Below are 16,645 nucleotides of genomic sequence, written 5' to 3'. Positions count from 1 at the left end.
AGGTGATCCACATTCAAACTTTAAGGAGTTGGTAATAAACATCCATCCTAAACCTCTCTCCAGAAATCTGGGAGAACACACCAAAAAATGTCTTCTCATCCCGACTTGAAAAACAGGGTATCAAATGCTTAATAAATAGAACTTTATGCTAGGCAGAAAAGAAAAAGAGAGCTGACAACTAAAGGAGATAATATTCAATAACCAATTACTCCTTCCCTAAAGTATAGCCATAACTATTTACAGATATGTCTTATTTCTTGGGAGGACAACTCCTACCCTAGCTGACTGTTCCCTACCTTCTGCAGCAGCGCTTCACTCACAGGCTGGGATTATCAAATCGCACAGCTCAGCCAATTATGCAGGTAGCAAGACCTTATCCGTCTTGTAGCCTGTGCTGCTCTGCAGCTGCTGTTGTTTCTGCTCCCAAGCAAGAGTACAGCTAACAAAGACACATGTGGCTCCAGTTGCTTATAGGAGAATTCTGTGCTAGCTTATCCTTTTTTTTAGTCTGTGATACCTCATAGCTTCAGACCAGGGTGGCCTGATTTTACACCTTGATGCAAAAAAAAAAAAATTTTGCAGTTTTTGGGGTAGCTTCGCATTTAACAGAAACACCCCCAAGTATGATGGAAAAATATATAAATGTGTCATGTCTTCATTCACATCTCATTTTTATCTGCTGGGTGTAGACAGGGTGCGCTCTGATGCAAATGCAACGTTATACAAATTTGCTTTGGTTATGGTCTTCAAAGCAGCAGCTGCAGCTATAGCTTCCCCTCCCTGCCTGCAGCTTATTTTTCTTTACCAGTCACCAGTTTTTTATCAAACTTTTAGAAGTTTCATCACCTTATCAAATTTCGTTCAAACAGACCTTAAGTTCAAAAGCTATTTGGAGGAGAACAACTGTCAAGTGAGCAGGTTGACAATGTAGTTACAAAAGTCTCATTGCTTAGGAGGCCTCAAGAACTAATACAGGAAATAAAGAAGGTGTCAGTATTCCTTGTCTGGTCCTCAGTGTCTTTGGCTGCAAATTGCTTTCTAGAAAAAAACACCCTAATTGTAAGTTGATGACCTTTAAGGATATGTTGCAAGACTGACCTGTTTGCTGAGGGGCTTGAGAGGCCGGGGAAAAAGGCGGCGTTAAGAATTTGATGTTAAGAATGGGGTCAGAGGAAGTTCCAAGGGATTTGACTTTTTCAGGGCTTGTGGCATTATACTGTTCTTAAAATTTAAGCTTTAAGTCATGCTTATAAGTTGTAGTAGGTTAACATAAGGGAAGTATTGGCAACTGTTGTTATTGTATAATATTTATGATTATATCTAGTGGAAGGTCTTTAAAATCTACCTTTGAAACCAAAATAATATATGTATATTCTGAATACAGCTGCTTAACATGTATAATCTCAGAGATGCAGAAGAAAATGTTTAACTATGAAGTGTGTACAATGGGCAGGTTCTGAAGTCAGACAAATAGAATTTATACTTAACTTACTTTATAAAAACCTTGATTTTTAAAATCATCTTGAGAACTTGACGTCTGGGCCTTGCTTTTTTGAATCTTTTTGATTGGCCAAGGATGTTTGTATGGGAAGGATAGCTGAAAAATCTAAACAAATGCATAGCCAATGTATGCATAAATCAGCCAGCATATCTTATTGTGTACCCTTTGAATGTTACTGACCCTTTTTTTTGCATTCATTATGCCTCTTCTATATTCAGAGATAAAGGCTTGATAACATCTGGCAAAAACATCAACAGTCCTGGAGGTCACTGACCATTGGTTATCTGTGCCTGAATAAAAAAACCGTTTCTGTATGAAACTGGAATGTTTGCTCAAATAAACATCAGACCAGATTTTAGCTGGACATTGCCCAGATTGCAAGTTAATAATGGATGATATAATATCATAAGATCAATAAGTATTGAAAACCTGTGAAACGAAATTGAAAAGTGAATTGGGAATTGTCTGCCAAAATTCACCACTTCTCATCTCCAGTGACTGGATGGAGGGCTTCTGTGTGTTACTGGCCTGTTTTCTTCTGGACAAGGAGAAGCAGCGCTTAACAGTTCACAGTCCTGGAAGGATGTGGTGGATTTGGCTGGGGTAGAGTTAATTTTCTTCACAGTAGCTAGTATGGGGCTATGTTTTGGATTTGTGCTGAAAACAGTGTTGATAACACAGGGATGTTTTCGTTCCTGCTGAGCAGTGCTTACGCAGAGTCAAGGCCTTTTCTGCTCCTCACCCCACCCCACCAGCGAGGAGGCTGGGGGGGCACAAGAGGCTGGGAGGGGACACGGCTGGGACAGCTGACCCCAGCTGACCAAAGGGATATTCCACACCATATGGCATCATGCTCAGTATATAAAGCTGGGGAAGAAGTAGGAAGGGGGGACGTTCGGAGCGATGGCGTTTGTCTTCCCAAGTAACCATTACGTGTGATGGAGCCCTGCTTTCCTGGAGATGGCTGAACACCTGCCTGCCCATGGGAAGGAGTGAATGAATTCCTTGTTTTGCTTTGCTTGTGTGCGCGGCTTTTGCTTTAACTGTTAAACTGTCTTTACCTCATCCCACGAGTTTTCTTACTTTTACCCTTCCGATTCTCTCCCCCATCCCACCAGGGGGGAGTGAGCGAGCGGCTGTGTGGGGCTTAGTGGCCGGCTGGGGTTAAACCACGACAGAGGAGAAGAGAGCATTTGGGGTGTGACTGAAGGTACATAGGGTGTGTTACTGCCAGCTGTTTTGCTCAGTTTGGCTTGAAGGTGAGAGACCAGGCCAGAAGATGGAGAGGTTCAGCACTATCTGGGCATGTTTTCTAGAGGATTTGCTGCAGTCCTGTCTGATCATGCTGTCACATAGAGTAAATGTGTGGAGACCAGACGCATTGCATCCTGTGCCCTTATCCATCCATATGGGCATGTTGGAGGGAGAAAGCCGCAGTGCTGGCCCACTCACAGATTGGCATAAATCTGCTGAATCAGCAGCAGGATTTGAAGTAGTGATGACTAAACATTATCAGCTGTTAATCGTATCAATGCCATATGGGAGTGCAGCAGTATCCAGGTACCTCCTGAGGACAAAGGAAACTCAGAAACTATACATCTTCAGTCTCCTACTTGTAGTTCAAGAAATTCGTCTTGGACATTAGTACCAGGCCTCAATTATGGTAAACATTGGTGGTGGCTTAGGTGACACTGAAAGCTGGGTACAGGAATCGCTGTGCTGGAGTGGCCACAGCAAATAACGGAAATGCCCATGAATCTGCACTGACCACTGATGCTTGCTGATCTGCACTGTAGATACAGTTACCGCTTAGATAAACACCCCTTCTGGTATTTATTTTTAACCCAGTCTCAGATGGGTTAATCTTTGAACCCAAATCTCAGATCCAAGCTAGAGAAAGTATTGATTCAAATGTCATTTCTGAGCCTTGTCTGCGGAACAGGCTAAACAATATCCAAATTGAATGCTCAAAGCTGTGGATCCAGACTTTCAGATGTTCTCTTTAACTCCCCCTGTTTGTGTGCACACCAACTCCACTCCATTTATCTTCACTTGCTGCTGTTGCTGTTCAATTTACTATTGGAAGCAGCTGTAGTCAAGAAAGAGAACTAACTAAAATGGGGTTTTCTTGGCTGTGGCTAGCAGTTAATGAAGCTGATTTCTTCCCCAGTACTCCTTTTGGGGAAGAATCCAGTTACGTATGTTGATATAAATCTCAGTAGTGTCATTAAACTGTTGGAGCCACAGTGAGATTAGAATCAACATGCAAACAGTTAATAAAATAGACCGCATTATAAAATAGCAGAAGTGAGAAGTATGGTGATTAACTGAAAAGAGGGTCAAAAAAAGTGTTTTGAAAATCACTGAAGTGTGTCAGGCTGTTGCCCCAACGCTCTTGTCCTCTGACTCACTAAAGCCAACGGTGCCCTGTGTGAGGGCATGGAGTAACGCCTGGTGTCCCCGATTTTGGCACATGACAAATCAGCAGTTCCTGTGCGGGGAGGTAGAACACACTGGCCATGTTAGGGAAACCTCAGCTGGCAAAGGTGAAACTTCCCGAGGGAAAAACAAGATGCTGTAATTTGATGACTTGATAAAAAGGGAAATGCTGACGCAGCCTAGAGCTCATACTGTGGTAAGAATTAGAATTAGAATTTTATGATTTTTGGAGAACTACCTGATTTTGAATTGTTTTCTACTCTGAAAGGAATGAAACCAAAATATGTTGAAATTTCTCGTGATGTGGAATTGAAATGGAATGATTTTTGGCTTAGTTGATGCGTTTTGCACATCACTTTTTGGCTTTTTTTAATCTTTGAAGCAATTAAATTACTCCTTTATATAAAATTTATGTTTTTAAGAGTTTTTCAAACTGAAAAAACAAACATACTTGTTGTGAATATAACTATACAATATTTCAATATTATTTTGTCTCCACTCAAAATAAAATAATACTTTATATTTTACTTATAATAATAGAATAATAAATTTTAATCAAATTGCGTAATGCCAGAATACTTCAACAAAGCCATAATTTTTTATTGAAAGGCTCTTTGAATGAAGAAATTATCCAGCATCTCTAGGGATGATTCAGCAGCATAAAAACTTCAGAAACAATAATATTTTATTGATTTTGTTTTGAACAAATGATTTTACAGATCTGGTGGCAACCAGAGAGAGGCTCTGTGGTCTCATACAAGCCCCATAATTATTGCAAATATCAGTGTACTCCTGGCCACAAATGACATTTCTTTCCCATGTTCACTCTTTTTCTTCTTCTTGTCTTCTCATTTATTTATATTTGTTATTGTCAGTACAGTCTCTATGTCTGGCTTTAGTGAAATTGATTTTTCCTAGCTACAGGCTGTAGAGTGTCCCTGTGGTTTTTATTATAAGGCAGTTAATATGACCTATCTCAAGAAAGAATTAGGCTGATTTTGTAAATCATCATTTTTCCTGCACAGCAGGGTCAGTAAAGCATAAGAATCTGAATAGCCTGGCCTTGATTCTCCACCAGCCAGAATTATGTGCAGAGGTTTCACACGTGGGTAGCCTTTTCCACTTTCTTTAAGTGAGGGTATAAAGCATCAGGAAAAAAATAATCTTTCTTGAGATCTTCCACAGGAAATAAAAAAATAGGCTAAGCTCATCACATTATAATTAAGAAGTTAACCCGTAAAATAATAAAAACCCACCAGCTTTTACTGCTGAACACTGTTGGAGCCCTCTTCCCCGTTTATGCGCCATTACCCCAGGTGTGACTCTGCAAGGGCCCTGAGAGCATCCCCTCTCCTGGAGGCTTGGCTGCCGGGGCTCAGGGCCAACTCAGCCACAGGCAGCCGGGGCTGTCCCCCCCCTCGGTGACCCTGGGGACAGGCTCCCAGGCAGCGCCGCGGGGAGGCCGCGGCCAGGGCCGACCCGACGCCCCTTCCCACAGGAGCTGCTTTAAGCTGAGGCTGTAGCATTTTGGCCCCTGCCTGAGCTACAGCTCCTGCTGCATCGCAGCTGTGCCTGGCCATGTTGATCCAGACCCAGATGCAGACCTGCAGCCTGTCTTCCCGGCCTGACCTCAGACCTGCCTCATCACTGTGGACTTGCTTGGAGACCACTGGGCTGTGCCTGACTCTGGGTACCGCATCCAGACCTGATCCTGACCCTCACTTGCTAGCTCATGTTCCGGGCTTGACCTCAGACCTCCCTCATCGCCCATGAACTTGTGTGGTGATCTGGCCTCTTCCTGTGACATGACTGCCATCCCTGGGTCTGCCCTGCTCGCCTCGCTCAGGCACCGTGGGCAGGCCCCTGCCCCGCCAGCCTGGTTATCACGCTCAGCTCCGTCTCACCGTCCCTTGGGGAGCAGCCAGCCCACACTGTGCCCCGACAGACTTTTGCTACTGAGGATACTTTTTTCTGATGCGTTTGGGCTGTCTCAGCCCTGCAAGTTCTTTTGCCCTCCGCAGTTACCTTTCCTTCATGCTCTTACTGACGGGAGGAATTTGAGAATTAAAAGCCAAATTCTGTTGTTGGAAAATGCCCCAGTTAAATTTCTTTTTCTAATATATTCTTGTGCTTTCTTAAAACTGAAAACTCCAAAGATGAAGAGTGTAATAAGCAATTTATTTATTTGAAGATGTTACACAAATTGAAAGACCAGGTTGCCATCGTGGCCGTTATTTTGTTGCAGGTAGTTCAGGTGACTGGATGCTGGCTAGGCTTTGGTAGGCTTTTTAGGCAGCAAAGGCTGGAGGATGGAATTTTTCTCCTTTGCTTCTCCTGGGCATGAGTCTGATAGAGAAAGTTCTTCAGGAAAAGAGGGAATAACTGGTCCAGTGACTGGTTTGGTCAAATCTGGTTTGTCTGCTTGAGTCTTTTCTCCATCAAGACTGGGCGTAGATCCTACAGCCTCAGGTGGAAGTGGCTTTCCATCTTTATTTTCATTTTGATTTTCCTTTGACAGGTTTTGGGAAGAGATGTCCTCAGTTGAAGGGGGTAGAATTTTAACCCAGCCCACTGTTTTTCCTAGGTGTGGGGAGAAAGGACTGATTTCTGAAGGGAAAGCTTGTTGTTGATTCTGGCTGGGTTTTCCGGGTGCCTGATTAGCTTGCTGTTTCCCCTCTTCAGTGGCAGGATCCTAAATAACAGGCAATAAGCATCACCTATATTGAAGCTATTACAAATTCTTTCAGATATGAAGAAGGCCACCCTTCACACTAAGGATCTGCTGCAATTCCAGTCTGCAAAGACCAGCTGCAGAACAGAAGCTCAAAGGACAGACAGATGGAACTACTTCTTATGCCAATGGAGATAGCTGCATGAAACTTGGGTAACTACACAGTTATAGCTCTTTGCAGTCCCTTTGTTATTTACGATTTCTTTGTAGAGCATTCTGAACACATTCTGTATGATTATACTTATTCTATTGCCTTTTTATCCACCTAGCAACAGTCTGTTTTATCACAAGAGAGATTTCCTCCCGATTTGGCCTTATCACTTTCTTGAACCCCATATCTTTGTGAATAAGAAAACTTAAAAATGGCTGGGCTTTCAAGAGTTCAATTCTTGTTTTGTAAAGGAGTATTACTCTTGCAGTATTAAGATTAGATTAAGAAATACCTGCAGACTGTAGATTTCACAGGATATTGTGACAAACTGTGTATGTTCCAAGTGACTGTTTACTACAGAGCCTTTGCAGAAACCTATTTGCTGGAAGAAGAAAATGCAAGCATTTTTTCACATTGTAGCACTGATACTTAGCTCTTATCTTGTAAAATAAGTGATTATGAAAGGCTGAATAGTTATAGCTTCTACATGTATTTGTAGGGATAAGCAGCTTGGGCAAACTTTTATTTTGGGATTGGCAAGCTTACAAAGGCAGGCAGCATTTTGAAAAAGGCTTTATGTTTGCAAAGGAGGGTTAGGTAACACGATAGTAAAAATAAGCTGGCAACTTAAGGCCTAACTACAACAGCACACTTAAGTTCTGCTGCAGCAGAATATCCCCACACAGGCAAGTTGTGTAATAGAACATAATATCATTTTTCAGGCAAAAACAATTTCACACCATACTAGTGAAAGAAACCATGAAAAAATGTTGTTTCTAATAGTTGTGTTTTTACTGGGCTGTAGGTAACATGGCTCGGATCTCAGATAAGATGGGGCTTGAAATGTTATCTCTTGGCAGCATGCCCGTTTAGTCTTTCAGCTTCTCTTATAATTTTTTCCTTAGTTCCTAAATGTTTTCCTTAGCTGACCGGATTGTAGTATGAATATACTCTTTATGCATTGTTTGTGATTTATTGCCTATGTCTGTTTACTTGGAAGAAATCCTTAAGAATGATTCTTAAGTTTTGTAAGGCGATGGCTACCCCTCTTTTTCTGGATGGTATTTTTTTCTGTTTTATTGTTCATGGGCTTCTAGGTAAGAATTCAGAACTTTTACTGAAATGTTTTCTCTAGTCTAAAGCAGTTTGTACAGTTGCAAGACAGTATAGAGCTACGACCCCTAAAAAGACACCTGTGGGCTTTGATTCTTGTCTGCGAAGAACCAAAGGGATAAGCTAAGTATTCACTGAGGAATCATAGTATCTGAAAAATAGGTGTTTATACAAGGAAAAGTACTTACAGCTAGTTCAGATGAAAGTGGCTTGCACTTGGAGATGTCAGCAATCGTGTCATTTTTGGAGCAGGATGTCTCTTGAATTAAAAACTCCACAAAATATGCAGGGCCAACAACCCACTGTTAATGAGAGACCAGTGGCAATCAGACCTTGTGCATGTGTCAGGAAGAAGGAAAAATCCTACAGACCTTGAAATAGATGTAAAGTTCCTGCTAAGTGTGGAAGGAACAGGTTATACTTGGGGCATTACTGTTAGTTGTATTACAGAAGAATGATTTTTTGCCAGTGCTGCTTTATTGCCTGGTTATTTTTTACTTCCTATATACGCACAATCCTAGTAACTCATGGATTACCTATAGTTAAAATGAGTTTGGTTTTTGTAGTAAGTTAGCATCCACATAGAACTACATATCCAAAGACCCTCTTCAGTGCCTTGTTGATAATTTCTGGCTGCTTTAATGAACAGGATCACTTTTTCTATTTCTGAAATGCAAGTACCTCAGGGTTGGAAAATGGGAGTGATTAAATACTGTATTGTAGTAATATCTAACAGTTTGAGACAAAGAGTGAAAACCACCTTGTTATCTATACATAATGAATTTTAGAGAGACTGGATATTACTGTGGTAAACAAATGGGATTTAGCCAGGAGATCATTAACTCTCCATTAGTCTAAACTTAGTTTTAAACTGTGTTTAAACTCATTCAGTGAATTACAGGTATGTGTTGGAAGGGATGACTGTGCTTGATTAAATACTTTCTACTAGGGAGTCACTAATTCATGGCGGTGGTAGAAGAAAGAGCTCACAGTGAAACTTTCCTAAACTTTGGAACACAAGTCCGTGTCTTGAGTTTTGCATACAGCCCTTCTTTTTGCAATAAATGGAGTCAAAGTCTTGGATCAATGCAGATCCTCATTTCCCAGGAGAATTCTGCATAGAAGTATTCTCTGTACTATACAGATACAAATTCTAAACAATCTGTAAGACATAACAAATCATATAAAGTATAACAGGTGGATCCATACTTCTTGAGAGCTAAAGCAAGTCAGATGAGCTTTGGCTTACCTGCATTGAAGCTCTTGTGACATTGAGGACAGAGAAATAATGAGTTTGTTGACTCTCTTCATTGAACTTGGCAAGGCTTTGAACAGCAGCCTCCAAATATCTGGGCTCAGTTGGACAGTCATCAACTGGGCAGTCAGGACATACTCTGTGAATATATCTGGGTGGGACTTTTTATTCAAACAAAACAATGTCATTAGAGAAAGCATAACCTAAGACCATGTTGATAGTGTAGGTCACTGTAAATGCATCTATGCCCCCAACCCTACCCACTTGCCCTCCAGTCCCCTGGAGTAACAATATGTAGTTTGATTCACCCAATGATTTTGAATCTTTATGAACTTGCAGACCCATAAAAATGTTGCGGTGGAGGCAGAGACACTGCAGAGAAAAGCTCAACCTACTGATAGTGGGCTTGCTGCTTTACTTGCCTTTCACAAACCCATAAAAATGCTTTTTGGACCAGAGGGTAAAAGCCCATATAGAGGCTCTGCTGGGTTTCCCAGAGATGAAAACAGTTATTACTGCACTGCTTTGAGCTGCAGGACCACACTGAACTTACGATCACTGACTTGAGAAAATTAGGGCAGCTGAAAGCTAATGGAGACACTGTGGTACCATAATTACAATTAAAATTTAAAGTAATGCTATATGGCAAAGATTTTTTTTCCAGTCCTCTTTTAAAGTGAGTGTGTTAAATAAAGACATACCTGGTTGTAAAATGCACTCATAACTATTCAGATGAGCAATATTTCTTGTCTGATTAATGTAGACAATTGCTTTGCATTGACCATAAACCTAAGACAATATAAACATTTAGAAACAATTAATATTGCATCCTTTGCACTGATCATCTAGTACCTAGACAGTGAGTGGTTCATTTTCTCCTTGCAGTCATGAAATTCTTTTCAAGAATAAAGTTGTGTTAATACTCAAATGGCAATGAAGCACATTTCTAAGTATCTCCTTTAGAAAGAAAAGGCCAGATCTTCCCATGGTGTAATTCTGAGCTATACAGGCACAGTGCTTGTCTGCAGGATCGCCTACACACGGCCACTCTTCTGGCAGCTAAGAAGTGCCCAAGTGTCACAGAGTGCTTTCCCTGGCCAGGCCCCCGCACCAGGAGCTGGGTCTATGTCTAGAACCAACAGAGAACTTAAATCTGGAGATCAGCTCAGAGTGTCTGGATCCAGTCACCTGTCTTCCAGCTTCCTGCTTTTCCCTATGTCCATAGTAAGGAAGGAGAGTGGTAGGAAAGACCCTAAATCAGTTTTGTGGCACAGTAAGATCACCCTTGAACACAAAGAAACTCTGACTTTATGGCAGAAAAAAATACTGGCCTATTAATATCCACTGTGCCTTTATTTTTAAAAGTTGAATGTATATTCTCAGAGTGCTTCTTAAATATTACCACATGTATGATCAAGGCCTCTAGGACATACATTTCTTGACTTCACAGAAGCCATATCAACCATATATTCTTTGCACCCTTTTCCTGCTGAAAGCGCTGTAAGCAGAAGTGAGCAGAATTCTTTTTATTTTTTCCAGTTTTTCATTTAAAAATGGAAACTGATTGACCTAAGCAGCAGCCCAGGACAATGTAATCATAACTTCTCTTTTTTCACCTGTGAAGCTTCTTTCTCATCATTCTTCATTTTATAAGGTTTTTTTTTCACTTGTTCAGAATCATTTTGGTCACCTGTAGCAACAGTCTTAGATCACTTTCTGTCTTTGCAGCTTATCTTGCTGAGCTTTCTTTTTTTTTCCTCTTTCAGTACAATTTTTGCAAAGTTGTCAGAATAAAAGTGGAATTAAACTAAACCAAAAATCGCATGTTATATAAAAGTGAGTTTCTTTTATTCCTTTCTTGACAGGCTGTCTTTAAAATAAATTCTTACAGGGTTGCTATAAAAAGCAAACCATTTATTCTAAATAGTGCCCTAGCATGGCTATTTAGTTATGTCTACTTATTAGGTCTGGTCAAAAACTTTCTTTTCATTTTCATTTTAAAAAATAAATCTTACCAGTCTATAAACTGATTAGAAAGTACAGAGGAAAACTGTGGACCTTAAAAAATTGGTTTTGATTTCTTCTAAGCTCTGCTGCCTCCTAAAAATGCATGTGTAGGGATTTTACTGTCATCAGTAGTACCTGAGTAACTCATCATACCTGAGATTAAATAAGAAAATAAAATCCTTACAGTTCTATGAGCAAGTCTGGCCTTACAGTTCTTCCACAACTTTTTGCTGAGTACATGGCATTCGGTATCTACTACATCCAAGATGAGATAGAAGACAGAACCAGTCATCTCCTGAAAACAAAAAAAGAAAGGGTCATATCCCAGTTTTGTACAGAACAAAGCAGGGACACAGAAAAGGGAGAGATGGAGAAACACAAAACACACAGGTGGGACACACAGATATCCTGAAAACTAAAGATTCTGTGGGACAAATTCTCAACAGTGGCAAATCAGGTGAGATTCAGGCCCTGTTAGAACAGGCTTGGTCATGCGTCTAGCCAGCTTTAATTAAAGAACAGCCTTTTAGAGTCAGTTTTATCCTTCTGATTCTGGTACCAACCAAACCCCAGGAATAAGGACCAAACATAGAGATGTTTTCATCGTTAACTGCATTTTATGATTAGATTTGAAAGGTAGGCTATGGGACAATAAATACCACAAATAATGAAAAACTGCCAACATGGAACATTCCCAGTAGGCATTAGAAACAGAAATATCTTATTTCTTAGAGTAGTGTCTTCTTCAAGTATGGATGCTTTGCACTTGCCATAAAGAGGCAATGACTGCGTTGATGCAGACAAATATTCTCTCAGATATCAGAAAGTGCTATGAGGCACCTTGCATATCTACATGGATGTCTCTGACTCACTTGAAGCTTCAGTCCAGTGCTTGAGTTCTGAGCCTGTGCTTAAGTCCAGAAACCTTTATTCAGTTCACTGCAGCACAGGTGCACAAAGCAGTTAGGGCTCAACTTTTGGGCAAATGTTTCCATGTGAGAGGGACAGGGAAAGACTAAAAGTACAGCTCCATATATCTGGTGATTATATCATGGCGTACAGAAAGATGAGATGCTGCATGGTTCAGCTCCTGGTTCTGCTTCCACTGTAGATATGGGTAAGCACCTTTCCAGGATATTTATCAAGGATACAGCTTAGTAGGATCATATTTTATTTTCTGTAGTGGAAAGCTGGAAAGAGAGCAGCTGTCATTTATACATCCTAAAGAACTTAGGTCTGAGTGTTAGCTGCATGTTTAGACTGAGATTATGTCTTTGCTGAAGAGGGAGAAAAAACAAAACTGAATGAGAGCAGTATTCATTCATTCCTAGTGGATTTCACTGGTTTATAGAGAAAGCACTTTAAGGGGCAAGAGCCTTGTAGAAGTCTGAGGCCAGTATCTGTACAATTTTGGCTTCAGTTTTGATTTCTGTTTAACAACCACTAAATACCAGTCAATAGGGCACATAAAGGCTGGCGTACTGATGGCTTTTTTGTTTTTGTACTGCTTGGAAAAACACTAAGAGGTATCTGTTCTTGAGTTCTAGGAGACCGAGTGATACAAACTATTCTGGTCACACAGTATAGAGATCTCTGGAAAGAGACTGGGATGGTGATTTTATGTGAGCTCTACCATATATACTTGTAAACGTAATACTAAACACATTAAATATAAAAGAGCAAAATAAATAGAAAATAAATAAAAAGAATGAGTAAATTGTTCTGTAAGCTTTGTCTCTAAGTTACATTCTTACATATGCAACTTAACATGCTTTATACCATTTTTTATATTTTCAGATCCTCTTTTTTCCCTGAAGTGTTCTATGAAGTAATCTGGTAATGCCTTGCACTGAGCTCTCAGGGTTTGCCTACACTAATCCTGAGGTTTAATTATAAGTGTCATTTTGAAGGTCGTGAAAAGATCAAAAGCTATTTTGACAAAGAGGGAAGCTGAGGTGCAGCTGCACTGTGTACAGTGGCATGGCAGTATCCCCACACCTGGCTGCATAGATCCTTCTGTGGAAGGAACTAATTGTAATTTTCTGTTTACACACAAGGTACCTAAATACCATAATAATATGTTTCCTTAATATGGTAGCTAATATAGGTTAAATCACTAAGCAGAAAGTAAGACTGGTCAAAGAGTAATTGCCATTTGCTGAAAATGTGGTTTTTGAGTAGTGCAGCATTTGGTACAAGCTTGTAACTTCAAATATAACCTCTGCGAGAAAAAACATCGCTAAGACTATCCTGCGTGAAGAAGTAATAGCCAAGGAAAATGTGTATCTTTCAGGGGTCCCAAAGCTGGGACTGGTGACTTGAGCTTTCAGGTTGTTCATATATCCTGCAGGCAAAAGCACACACATATCTCATTAAAGAAATGTTCTTATAATCAAATGCGTTTGATGTTAGATGGGTTTACTCAGATGAATCATGAAGACTGATTGCAAAGCTTGGTGATCTCGGAAATACTAAATGCAACCAGGGTGGACCTAACTGTATTTCCTGTTGCCTGTAGCTCTCTTGTATAATATCAGCTCTAATATGCATGTGAGGTTATTATGAAATCTATACATCTTTTTGTCTAGCTGCCCCTGTATGTATCATCCTCCACTGGGGAAAGGATAATTTGGGGTTTATTCAGAGCTCAGCAGATCTCTGAAGGTTTCATCATCCTTATTTTAATTTTCATTAAAAGACCGTTATGCAAAGGCCTTTTGATATCTGCTCAGTATTAAATAAAAACTTCTATCTTTTTAGCATGGCCAAAAAGATCCCTTCCTCAGCGCTGCTGATGCTAGGATTGCTGCTGCAACGCATGCTGGGGAGCCTGGGAGCCAGCAGAGATGCGGCAGGAGCGCAGCGTCGCCTTTGTGGCAGAGCGACCTGGTGCAAGGGAAAGAAATTAAATATTTTGGCATGTTTTGTAATTTTGGTTAAGTGCCTGTCAATGAAGTTAATAATGAGTATCGTTGGAAAGAAAGGTTCTGTCCTACTTGTATATAAGTTAATACCAGATGGCTCATTAGTTTCAATCAGAGCAAAACTGAACCAGAGGTTGCTTAAGGGCAGATTTGAATTTGAAGTAACTTTGAAAATGTTTTTATCCTGAGTGTTGGTTAAAAAAATGGGAGGAAGGACCACTGACTGATTAAAAAAAAAAATTTCTGTATTTTTTTGAGGGGAATAGAAGGTTGCATAAGGTTGTTACTGTCCATGAACATGCCTGACATAGCTGGCTGTTTCTTCTTATGTACTCAGTCCCTGCAGCAGCAAAAATGTGACAAAGGGCTTAGATTGTCTAGTTTGTTATTGCAGTGTCTTGAAACACCTTATTTACGGGATAAGCATATTAGATGCAAAAAATAAGAATAAAAGTAAATTAAACCCCCAAATGAACAAAGAGCAAAGTATGCCCTAAGGCAATAAGTTAAGTCTCTAGGGAATTAAGTGACAGACCAAATCACAAACAAGGACCAAAATTCTCCTGTGCTGAGATATACTTGGCACAGGTGAAGGGAGAAGCAGGGAGACGAATGAAGTGGTTTACAGTATGTCTGCACCCACCATGCTGCACTCTAGGGTGGTCATAGGGGTCCTCTAATTATTGTCAGTAGGACATAGCCCCAGGGTGGGGGCTAAGTACCTAACTCCATGACTGATGATGTGGGTTCTGGGCCAGCTCAGAGGCATCCCGTGTGGAAAAAATTCTCAAGAGACCAGATCCAGTTGCTTAGTGGGCACATTCTGTCATGTGAGCAAAGCAATACAGAGAACACAGTGCAAAGCACAGCAAAGTGTGCATCTTTAGTTGTGAGATCTCAGATTGCTGGATGCCACGGTGTGTCTGCAGAAACTATGTCCTTGTGAGAGCAGGAGGAGGTAGTGTCATATCCTTGCCAGTACAGATCTTTAAACATCCGGCAATGAGCCTGATTTTCTTTAAGGGTTCAGAACTCAGCCTTTCAGGTAAGATTATGGGAAGTGAGCAAGCACGGCAGGGAATGTTTGTAGCATGCTTCCACAGTGCCTTATGTGTTTTGGACCTTGTGCACTCATTTCAGGTTGTCCTTGGCTAGTGCCAGTAGATTCAGCTATTGTAACACAAAATAGTAATAAATTAAGCACACACAGAGAAATAAGATACTTGAGGATATGAGTGATATTCCATAGGTATTTCCAGTGTAATTTTTGCACTTGAACTGGTTTCAGATTTCTTCTGGAGAATGAGTCATCATTTAGAGGTCTGTGAAAGAATTCTCTGGTCCCAAGCTGGACGTGTTTACACCTGTTAGTGCTTACATGTTTTGTGCAAAACGAATGATGACTTAATAGCCTTTGCACTCCAACTGCTCAAGGCAGTGGGAGGAAGGTGTAAAATGAAATTAAATCAGAGTAGTGGTGTTTCACACCAAATTTGAACTGATGCCTGGAGCTATTCCAGGGGCAGGCAGCAGAGAATCGTGACTGAGATTTGCTCTCTAATTGCCCACAGTGGTGATGAAACTGTTTCTAGTCATCTGTGTGTAAAGTTGACATGTCCTCTGGAGTCCTGTGAATGTAACTTTACATTTGCCTTTTGAAATATTTCTTAGTTCAAATAGATATTGCTAAGGAATAGTGATAGACACAGGGCTCTTCATGGGAGAAACAGATAGAGAACAAGCAGGTAACCTACCTGAGGATGTTCTCGGACATTGAAAATTCGGTAGAGACTGAGTATGTAGCCCTCTTTTCGGTCAGCATTGATCAGATGAAGAGCCAGATCTGCAGCCTCCTCTACTGCAGTGTCATCGCAGGTGGGGGAAAGCAATGCAGTCAGTGCCTCTCTGGCAGGAGGAGAGGCAGCCCAGGAGCAAAGCGCCTGTATGCCAAAGAGCATTGAAACAAGTAAAACCATTCTGCTTAGAAAACCAGTGCAGCAGATCAGAATGGTAAGTCAGTATGGAGGGGCTGACTTGCATGAAATAGCAGACTTTTGTAATGGAGCTGTGTCTCTTTATAAACTTGTAGCCCCTTTTTATTGTATACTGACCATCACCTTTAAACCTACAGCTGCAACAGCATACACTAAGTTAATGATTACAAGGTTTTATGAAAGTGTTGTCACTCCCTCTGAGACCAGAGAGCACTTTCTCCTTCTGGCTTTACATCTCCACTTCAGACTTCACTGGGCAGATCGTATAACTTTGACCTCATCGCAAGGGACAAGACTATACACACAAAGCTGCTTTCTTACGAAACCAGAATTGCTTAAATAAACCTACATGCAGGACAGGTCTGGCTCCACTTCTGTTCTGTCAGTGATACAGTTCTTCTCCCAAATAAGATAATGACAAAGGTCTCAGTAATTTGAACGGGAACTGGATAAGGGCCACAAGGTTGACTGATTTTACACTTTGTATTGTTAAATGCTAATTGTGAACAAATATACTGACTCTCTGTTAT

At 40.7% G+C, this 16,645-nt stretch overlaps 1 protein-coding gene across 1 annotated transcript; it reads right to left on the bottom strand.

Moving 5' to 3' along the window:
* Positions 1-6,209: 6,209 nt before the first annotated feature.
* Positions 6,210-16,097, bottom strand: FETUB (fetuin B). Its single transcript, XM_072868501.1, has 7 exons — positions 15,876-16,097; positions 11,382-11,492; positions 9,892-9,979; positions 9,185-9,351; positions 8,124-8,237; positions 7,115-7,204; positions 6,210-6,632 (listed from the first exon to the last, which is right to left on the bottom strand). Exons 1-7 carry the CDS (start codon positions 16,095-16,097, stop codon positions 6,210-6,212), a joined length of 1,215 nt encoding a protein of 404 aa, XP_072724602.1.
* Between the last annotated feature and the right edge of the window lie 548 nt (positions 16,098-16,645).

Source organism: Ciconia boyciana, chromosome 7 (assembly GCF_034638445.1).
Source record: "Ciconia boyciana chromosome 7, ASM3463844v1, whole genome shotgun sequence".
Lineage (NCBI taxonomy): Eukaryota > Metazoa > Chordata > Aves > Ciconiiformes > Ciconiidae > Ciconia > Ciconia boyciana.
Note: the sequence above shows the minus strand (reverse complement) of the source record. Positions and strands in the feature narration are given on the sequence as shown.

Excerpts from the sequence above, each read along its gene's own strand:
- FETUB (XM_072868501.1), bottom strand. The coding sequence starts at position 16,097 with ATGGTTTTACTTGTTTCAATGCTCTTTGGCATACAGGCGCTTTGCTCC. Across the intron at positions 11,493-15,875 it reads ATGTCCGAGAACATCCTCAG|GAGATGACTGGTTCTGTCTT; the intron begins GTAGGTTACCTG and ends TTTTGTTTTCAG. Across the intron at positions 9,980-11,381 it reads CCAGACTTGCTCATAGAACT|GTTTATGGTCAATGCAAAGC; the intron begins GTAAGGATTTTA and ends ATATTGTCTTAG.